General features: G+C 45.9%; 1 protein-coding gene across 1 annotated transcript in view; it reads right to left on the reverse strand.

The window, feature by feature from the left end:
• Positions 1-5799, reverse strand: part of ARID2 (AT-rich interaction domain 2) — a 109160-nt gene extending 103361 nt beyond the window's left edge. Inside the window, exons 1-3 of the mRNA XM_082309845.1 lie at positions 5152-5799; positions 4898-4991; positions 3664-3761 (exon numbers count right to left, since the gene is read on the reverse strand). Coding sequence (XP_082165971.1) covers positions 3664-3761; positions 4898-4991; positions 5152-5243 — 284 coding nt within the window. The 5' untranslated portion in view covers positions 5244-5799. The remainder of the gene's footprint in view (positions 1-3663; positions 3762-4897; positions 4992-5151) is intronic.
• Positions 5800-9672: the final 3873 nt, after the last annotated feature.

Genomic DNA, 9672 nt, shown 5'->3' on the forward strand with positions numbered 1-9672 from the left:
TTTTACCTTACACTTAGTCCTTTCACATAATTTCTCTCAATGCAGATAAATACCTTTTTAAAGCAAACTGATTTTTAATTCAGTTAGGCATATTTCATTTGCACATGTAGTTTACAAGGTCTCTTACTCCCCAAGAATAGATGAAGACCCACAACAGAAATAAATGTATCACTTACACTCACATGAAAACCAACAGAACCTTATACTAACATATGAGGTCACATCAGCCCAATTCTTTGTAGGACTGTAACCTGATCAACCATTAACATAAAAAACAGGCTGTATTTCATGTTAACTTTCTTTTCACCTACTGTATGTTTACCAACTAACAAAAACGTAGAAGCATGCCCACATTACTGATGTTTACATTTATTACCCCATATTAAAATATTTTCATTAACATTATAAAATAATCTTTAGAGGAGCATTTAGAAAATGCTTTACTAATTCACCTCAATTGAGATGAAACATCTAATTTGCACTACATCCAAGGGAATTACACTCTCTGATGCGGTAGAGACTTACAGAACTACATTAACAAGTACAGTCTATCAATGGTTATCGGCACTGTGGCTTTTGACTGCTCACTAAGAACCACAGTGCATAAATTACTTCACCTGTCAGACAGCTCAAAGCAGCACAGGCACAAAGTTTGAATGGTTCAGACTTTCCCTATTACAAATAACTTTTTCCAGTGAGAGAAAAGAGAGGGCAGTGCAAGGGAGAAGGGGTAGATAGGATTGCCTATCATGTATTCAAATATCACCTATCATAAAGCCTATCAGAATTATATCAGGAGTTTAAACAATTCACATCTTTAATGAAGCCTAACATACATTCCCAAGGACACCCAGCAAAATTCCACAACAGTCAAAATGAAAAAGGTATTTAAACAAAAAAGATCAACCTTACAACTGCCTAGAAAAACCATAACCTGATGATTGTTTTGCAAAACATTCAGTTTGATCAAGCCAACAGGACTACTGACGTCACACAAATAATTCAACTTTCTAAATTATTTACACAGTAATTTTAAGTCAAAATGACAGCATTATTAGAGATAGCCCAGCAAAACGAGCAAGTGGTCCACGTAGCTTGAGATCTTATCTCAGCAAACATGGTATGCCAGATGTTTCATAGAAAGAAGCAACTTTCATCACAAACCATCACGAATCCAAATCTGCAAATGTATTCATGTAGGTGCACACCACTGAATCCCTCTGAGTTCAAGAGGGTCCCATCTGCCATGCAGATCCCTCACTTTACAGGACACATAACATATGATTGGATAAAAATTTATGTAAAAGTTGATAGGCCTCAATTTGTTTGGCTTTGTTTGCAAAGTCATTACAATAGTGAGGCCAAGATTATAGTCATACTTGAGAGTCAAGAGGAACATTTTTTTTTCCAAGGGTAATTGCTCAGCAGGTCATTAAAATCTAGCCCTATAAGAAACCTCAGGTTATGTTCTTCAACACAGATAAACAAGACTCTTTTTACAAATTTATCATTACAGCATTTTTTTCTTTCCCTATAACCAAATCTCCCCTGCTAAACCTTCTAGGTTAAAGCTAAATGAACATTAACCTAACAGAGATACATGTGTATATACAGTCTTACTACTGCACATGTAAGGAGGTGAACTCAGCTGAGAAACAGTTCACATCAAACTTTGATTATGTGAGAAGCAACACTGAGTAAAGCAGTAATTTAGAAAAAAACAAAACAAAAAACAAAAACCAAAAAACAACCACTAAAAACCAATCCACCCCAAACCCAACAACCTTGACAGTTTATTTCAGAATGGCCTAAGTAAATCATAGAGATTATGATAAAACAGACATTTTTAAAGGTTCTTCCTCTTAACTGTTTATCAACTTTTCTTTCTAAATTCCAAATAAATAAAAAACCTTTCAATTATTTGTATGTAATCATTTATACATATTTTCAGCAACTGTATTTTAAATAATGTCAATACCAGCATGCTTATAATAAAAATAACATTTTTTATGTCTGATTCTAAATTAAAAAGTAGTATCTTATTAAAAATTAATAGTCATTAGAAGGCTAAATTAACATTCATTCTGTTAACTGTCACAGCATATAAATGCTTTCAAAATACAGATAAAAACACAAATGACAGACAACCTTCTACTGCAAAAAGTTAGGCCATTCAGACACTTACAAAATATGGAAATAAAAAGGAAAGGGTAAAAACCAAAGAACTATCATTTTGCAAATTACATGTACAATCTAGTCAAGTAATAGACTACATGGTCCAACAGAAAACTCAAAAAGCAAAAAACTGCTTTCTATGATCCAACAAATCTTCAGCAACACTATCTCAATACTATGTGGGGGGGGGAGGGGGGAACAACAAAACTAACAGAGAAGGACATCCTAAAGCGAGCTTCCACTTCATTCCTAGGCCTGCTAGCAATCATAAACTTTGCTAAAGCTATTAATAATGGTAATTTCTTTTCTTAGTCTGGATCTTAAAGCAATCATACGTCACCACCAAAAAAAGAAAAATTCAGTAACTACAGATATCTGACTAAGGTTTTCCAGACATCATTGTAACTCAATAACTGCTCCACTGTGCTATGAACTCTACAGCTTCAAGCTGGAAGTCAATCTAGGACAACCAATAGAAAGTGCACCTGTACAATTACTGCATTTCCTAATTCAGAAGGCCAAACTAGAGACAGATAAAGCTTGTGTGTACTCAGATCACCAAAACAGAAGTCCAAAAGCCCATACATCTTTTGTACATATTGCACATCTATATTATCATTAATTGCAATGAAAAATAACATTTGTACAATTCAGAAACAGAAAATTACATTCCTTAACCAACGTACACAAAACTTTATTCTAAATGAAATAATTGTCTCTATATAGCATCTAAAACACTACATACGCAATAATTTTAATTTTTTTCACACAAAGAATAATCACCAGAAGTTAATAAAAAAGAATTTTTTTCTTAAAAAGTCATCTAGTAACTGAACAGTACCACACAGTAATTTAAAATATTATGAACTCCATGCTACATTAAAAAATAATCTGCATCACCTGTATCATTTCAAGGAATGTAATCTTATTTTTAAAAACTGCAGAAATCTACTATTTTTCAAGTAATAGAAAAAAAAAATTGCTCTTTGTACTCTAAAATAAAAAATAATGCATGCTGCTAGTAAGTGATAACAATATCATTTATCCAGTCTACCTTCCTGCAGATGCATTTTCATTCAGTGTCTGACCCTACTGAGCAGTAAACAAGTTTACAAATATCAACACATTTCAGTGCTCCAAAAATTAAGCTAAGTTTCTGTAACTACAATAACACGAATCTCTTAGTAACAGTCCTTTAGTACCGTCGTTCTAAAACAATCAATAAAAATGGCTCTGACATATATTGTTTATATGCTTGGGATCCCCTCAAAGTTTAAGGCTTGCAGATGTATAATACGAATAAAATAACTATAAAACAGAATTACCTTTAACTGATCACTGCACCAGACCAGTAAGGAATTACAAGTTCTTTCTGCTTTATTTTACAGCATTTTTAAAGAGTAGGGATATTTTTATTATTGCACACACTGAAAACCAAACATAATCCCACACTCAAAAATACTACTGCAACAGCTTGATAGCACTCACCGCAAGTAATACTGTTTTAAAGCGAAGGCAGCGTTAGAACAACTTCTGGGAAAGTTAAACTCCTCTACAATTTCTCCCCACTGATTCTTCTCTGATACCTGTCAAAAACAACACACAGGCCGAGATACACAACGTACACATGAACACGTCGTTGACAGCGAACATCACAAAAAAACCCACAAGCTGCCATGAAGCAAATAGATAAATACGTAAAAAGAAATAAACACGAATGTATATGGGATTCAGGACCATATATTTTACTGACAGTCGGTAGTATTTCCCCTTGGGGAATAATCCCGCTTCTCACCGGTATTTCGCTTTATTTATTTTTTAAGACACAGGTTATTTTTTTCGGGGGGGGGGGAGGGGGGCGGCCGGGAGGGTTTGTATTGTTTTGGGGTTTGTTTGTTTTTGTTTTTACTGCCTGGACAATAACCAATCGGGAGTCCCTCTGTCGCCCCCTTTTAAATCCTAACGCGGTCCGTTAAAAACCCAAAGAAGTTTAAAATAATGCAGGGAAGTCTTGGCGGGGGCGCCCCCTGGGCTGCGGGGCGCGGGGGCGCCGTCCCGGGGGGTCCCCCCCAGACAGATCCACAGACAGAGAGAGGCCTTTCTTTTGAGGCCTACATTTCTGTCCCTAGCCTTGAAGCCTAAAGATGGCTATTTGATTACACACCGTCTTGGGTGCCCCTTTTGTTATTTTTCTCCGGGAAGGGCTCGGAGGGCAGCGCCCGGCCCCCCCCGGCTGCGAGGATCGTTTCCTAGCCCATGCTCCGTGCCGATTATCGATGTTAAACATGCCCGCTAATTTTGAGTTGCACTAAAACTGCACTCAGACTCTCTCCTCTCTGTCTCTCCCTCTGTGAGAGAGACACACACACAGAGCTGCCACCACAAGCGAAAGAAACTGCCTCTCGCCGGCCGAAGCTCTCCGCTCCCCCCTCGCCTGCTCCCGGGGAAGGGGGGCAGGGGCGAGGGGCTCCGGCGGAGGCGGGGGAGGCACGGGCGGGGTGCGCGCCGTACCCCCGGATCCCCCTTCATCGCTCCGCCGACAAGGCCAAGGCACCAACCTGCCTGTCTGCTCGCTTCCTTCTTCCACCCCCCACCTTCTCTAACCGGCTTTAAATAGGACGGTTCCCGGCCACCCCGGCTCCCCCCGCCGCCCCCGGGGGTCAGAGGAGACTTTTGGGAAGAGGTTAGTGGGAGGGAAACCCAAATTAAAACTTCCACTCACCTTCCCAAATCCGCCTAAAGTGGTGACTCTGGTGTAGAGAGCGTGAAGATCCAGCTCCTTCCCACCCACCACGGGGATCTTCTTAAAAGGAGACCTGCCAAAGGAGATACACACAAAACACCACAACTTGTCAGCTCTGCCCCCTCTTCTCCCCTCGCTGGGGCTGCCGTGTCCTTCAGGGAAGGGGCTGGAAGTTGGATCTGGTCGGTTTAAAAGCCTCCCCCCCTCCCGTTCCATCTCCCCATTTTCCTCACCCTCTGCTGTGGTGAAACTGCCGCAGCTCGTCCAGGAAAGCGAGTCCCTTTCTCCGCTGGTCTGCGTGGTTTTTACCCGTCGAATTTGCCATTTTTGTATTAAAAAAGGTTCTCGTAAAAAAAAAAAATCCAATTTAAAAAAAAAAAAAAAAACGGCCGACAACAACAACAACAATCCCCGGCTCCTCCTTGTCTTTAAGAGACCCAGGTGCCCGTGCTCGGCCGGGGATCAGCCATGGAGAGGGGCTTGTTTAAAAAAAAGTTTAAAAGGAATAAGGGAGCCCAGAGAGAGTGGTAATTGCGAGTCCTGTCTCCACACAACACACAGGCAAAGAGACAGGGAGGGAGAGGGGCACCTCTCAGTAATTCCTCCTCCCGCTGCTGCTGCCTCTCTCAGCACCACAAACCCAACCGATCCAGCCTGCACATGAGACTCAACATGGTGCTGCTGGATCACACAATGAATTGGGTTACTGTTGTGGTGGGGTGGGGGGGGAGCCGGAGTGAGGTATTGACAGTGTGTGTGTGTTACAGCCGCGGCTCCATGCGATCTCCCTCTCCCTCGCTCGCTCCCTCGCTCGCTCTCTCTCACACACACACTGTACAGCTACGGCAGCGGCGGCGGCGGCGGTGGCGGCGGCAGCGGGATTCACTTCTCTTCTCTCTCAGACAAAAAGATCTGAGGCCGCCGTGCTTCTGCCTGGACGAGAGCGCAACACAGCGGACCCCGGAGGCCGGTGCCGGTACTGCAGAAGGCAGCTCTAAAGGCAAAAGCCAGCACAGCCCCAGCAAGCAGTTCCTGGCGGGGAACAATAGGCTCCTCTCGCCGCTAAGGGCTCATCTGCAATGTGCCGCAAACTTCACACAAAGCCGGGCGGAAAGAGGCGAGGGAGAAGGAGAAGAGGGGAGGAAAAAAACGGCTACTACCGGTTGTTCCGGGGCTAGGGGCCGGGGAAAGGGCCCTCCCTCGCCAGGCCCGCACCGATCGGCCTCTCTCCGCTGGCTGACGGCGGGGGGGGGGGGAGGGCAGGAAAGGTGGATTTGGAAAGCGGGGCCGAATTTTTTAATTGGACTAAACCCAACGCCCTGAGTTCAAGGGGAGAGAAAACAACAACTGAAGGGGGCACTGGCGGATTTGGACTTTGGGAAAACTTTCCGCGTCCCCCGGCCTGAGGTGTTTCCAAGGGCAGGAAGTCGCCCCGGATGGCACGGCGGGGGCGGGGGCCGCTCGCCGGGCGGGGGGGCCGCAGGAACCCCTCGTTTCGAGGCGTGAGGTGTTTAAAACTCCCCCGAGGAGAACGCCGAGCGCTTTCCCGGGCGGGGGGGGGGGGCTGGAGAGGTTTGCCAGCAGGGGCCTGAGCTCTGGCCGGCTCCATACATTCCCCCCCCCCCCCCCCCCTTCTTTCTCTTGGAGATAGCACGGCTTGTAATCAAGTGCTTGAGAACCTCTGTACTCAATCTAAGCCACCTATATATTTCTGTATATTGATGGAGCATACAGCATAACATTAAGGAGGAAGGTCTTGGCCCTCACCCTGGGCAGGCAGCAGCCCACAGTGGCACTGCAGGCTGCTTTCCCCTCTGCACGGTGTTTGTAAACACTTGTCTCCTGACGTGTTTTCCCCAACAGGGCAGCCCAGGAGAAGACCTGCATGCCGGCCACAGCGGAGCCCGCTGCCGCTCGGGGTAATCGGGAGCGGGAAAGGGCCTGCGCGCCTTGCGTCCAACCTTTGCTCCTCAGGTAAAGCAAGCGGCGATCCAGGTGGGCATTTGTCCTTCCCTGGCAAGCAGAGCCGCAGGTGAGCGCTTGCTCCAGTTTACGAGACTCTGGAGGAGCATTTGCCCCTCGCAGCCAATACATTGAAATCCAAGGCCAGATCGGGCCTTTAGGTTTTTTTTAAGCAGAACTCATTAAAGTCAGTTAGGAGCTGTGTTTTAAAATCAGTGGCACGTTATGGACCCAAGTGAGCACTTAAAGAAGGAAAACTATAATTCCTTTCTACTCCATGTACTAACTTACTTCAGAAAATAAAATTTTTTTTTCCAAAGATTTTTTTTTTCCCCCCCTTTTGACTTGAGTGCTGTTTCAGCTTGAATATAGCCATAGAGACAGAGATATAGTAAGGTGCTAGGTAGGATTTGCCCTGGGCTCACACTTCGGGGGGGGACGGGGGGAGGAGAAATCCTTCACTTTCAAATTAATACTCCCTATTGGAAGTCGCCCTCTCTGTGGATGGAGTGGTGGGGTGTGAATTTCAGCGTAAGAAAGGCATAGTGTCTATTCACTGTAGTATTAAGAGCCCACCCCCCCCAAACTAGACCTGCAGCAGCTCCTGGTCTGCAGCTCCTGTCTGTGACACTCCGAGTTTCTGCTATTTCAGCAACAGTATGCATAAGACTCCCAAAGCCAGGATAATATGAATGAGAGGGGTTTAAAGCAAGCGATTGCGGGGCTAAATCGCTCTTTCAGACATAGGCAGCTAAACCTTCCTTCGCAGGAGGGCGGTGGTTTTTAATCATGCCTTAAAATTCCTTAAAGGCAGGGGGTCTCCCCCCCGCGGGGGGCGGTCGGCAGAGGTGAGTCACTTTCCTCGCCCGGGTGCTGCGTGGAAGGGGAGCGGGAGGCAGAGGGGAGGATAGGCAAATTGCGTAGCAGGGCTAGGTGGGTTTCCATGCTAAGCGCAGCAATTGCGCACGGTCCCTTACGTAACTGTCAGCTGGGGATTCCCTAGAGGGGGTCACTTTATTCAACCATTACACAGACCCCGGCCGCCGCTCCGGCGCGCCTGGGCTGCCGCTGCCGCCGCTACTGAGGCTGCGGCTGCAGCGAGCGCGGCGGCTCCTCACAAAATGGCGGCGCCCATGGAAGCGGCAGCCCCATTTTGTGCCCGGCAGAGCCTGTCAACAAAACGCCGACTTGGCCAAGGCTGAGGAACAGAAGGCGGCGGCTCGTTCGCGTTACAGAGAGCGGAGGGAGGAGAGCGAAGGATTTCACCGCCCTCCCGCCGCCGAGAGGAGACTTTCTATCAAGTGTGCGCGTTGGGGGAGGGAGAAGGGGAGGTGAAGGGGGACGCGAGCAGCGAGCGAGTCAGAGGCTGCCTTATCCCAGCGCGGAGCTGCCGGAGCTGCGGCGCGGGGGAGGGGAGGAAGGCGAAGGCAGGCGGCCTTGGCGCTGCCCGCGCCGGCTCCGCCGCCGGCAGGGGCCCAGCTCGATGAGATCCGAGGGCTTCGGCGGCGGTGGGCTGGGGGAGCGGCCGGCGGCGGGGGGCCGGGCGGGCCGCGGCGGGCGCGGGAGGCCGGGGCTGCCCGGGGGAGAGGCGCCGCTCCCCGCTCTCGCCCTCCCGCGCAGCCCGGGCGGACGGAGCCGTTCCCCTCGGATTCCGGCGAACCCGTAATGAATGACAGGACGATCTAGCGCCTTATGTAGCTAACTAGGTCACTGTCAGCACTTAATTACTGTTTGTTTCATTTTAGTGCGTGCCTTACGAATAAACCGGCTATTAGGCTGATGCTTCAAGTAACACTGTCCAGCACCAAGGTACAAAATGTCTGTATTGGACTCTGCTCTTGTGATGCCAGCTTGATAATGATCACTGTTTTACATTAACGATGTCTTGGTTCTTATAGCTTGGTTCTTCAGCTTATAGCTGAAACAGTTGGAGATCCCCTGTGATGAGGTTGTGAAGCTGATGTTAGTGTTACACCACCGGTTTTGTTGGTTTTGTATTGACGGGGGCTCACCTCTTCTTTGAGGTAGAGAAAGGGCTTGTGAATTAAGACTTTTTTCCTGATTTATCTGTCTTAATATGCATGCATTTTAATCGTGTTAAATAAAGGTGACGACCTCTTTCTGGTGGAAGTGATAATTTTTAAATGTACCACAGTTACCTTGATACTTAAGAATTATGAAATATCTCTTGTTGCATACTAAAGAGTCAAAGATGAAATGTAGGGGGAAAGGGAAAAAAATCTTGCTATTTAGAAAAAAAATAATCCTTTTATTGATCTCTGTATAGCACCTGTCAGTGCAATTTTAATTTATTTAAATTGTAAAATAAAACCTGTACTATTATAAACGGCTTATAAAAGTTACCATATACAATTAATTTCAGTGTGTAAATGTTGTGTGTGGAATGAGCATTCTTGCAGACAGACAGTGCAGATCCAGTAACTGAATTGTCACTATTCAGTAGCGATTGGGTGGCTCGTTTGCTTGTTTGTGTGTGTGCGTGTATGTGCGCACGTTGCTTTTCTTAAGTATAATTCTGCTAAGTGAATCGTCTAATAGCTGTATTCTGTGCTGCAGTTTCAAACTTTTTTCTTGAATCTTTAATATTACATTTTGTGCTTCTTACCTATCTGCCCAACTGCTGCTATCCAGAGAGCAGGCCGCAATTGCTCTTGTCAGTGTGCCACTAACTCTGCGTTTGCTTTCTGGTGGGTGAAATATTCTTGCTCATTTCCATTTTCATTTCTGCTTGTGCTGCTCTTGAATTGTGGCAACATTACATTTTGATTAGA

Source organism: Platalea leucorodia, assembly GCF_965183815.1.
Source record: "Platalea leucorodia genome assembly, chromosome: 4".
Classification (NCBI taxonomy): Eukaryota; Metazoa; Chordata; class Aves; order Pelecaniformes; family Threskiornithidae; genus Platalea; species Platalea leucorodia.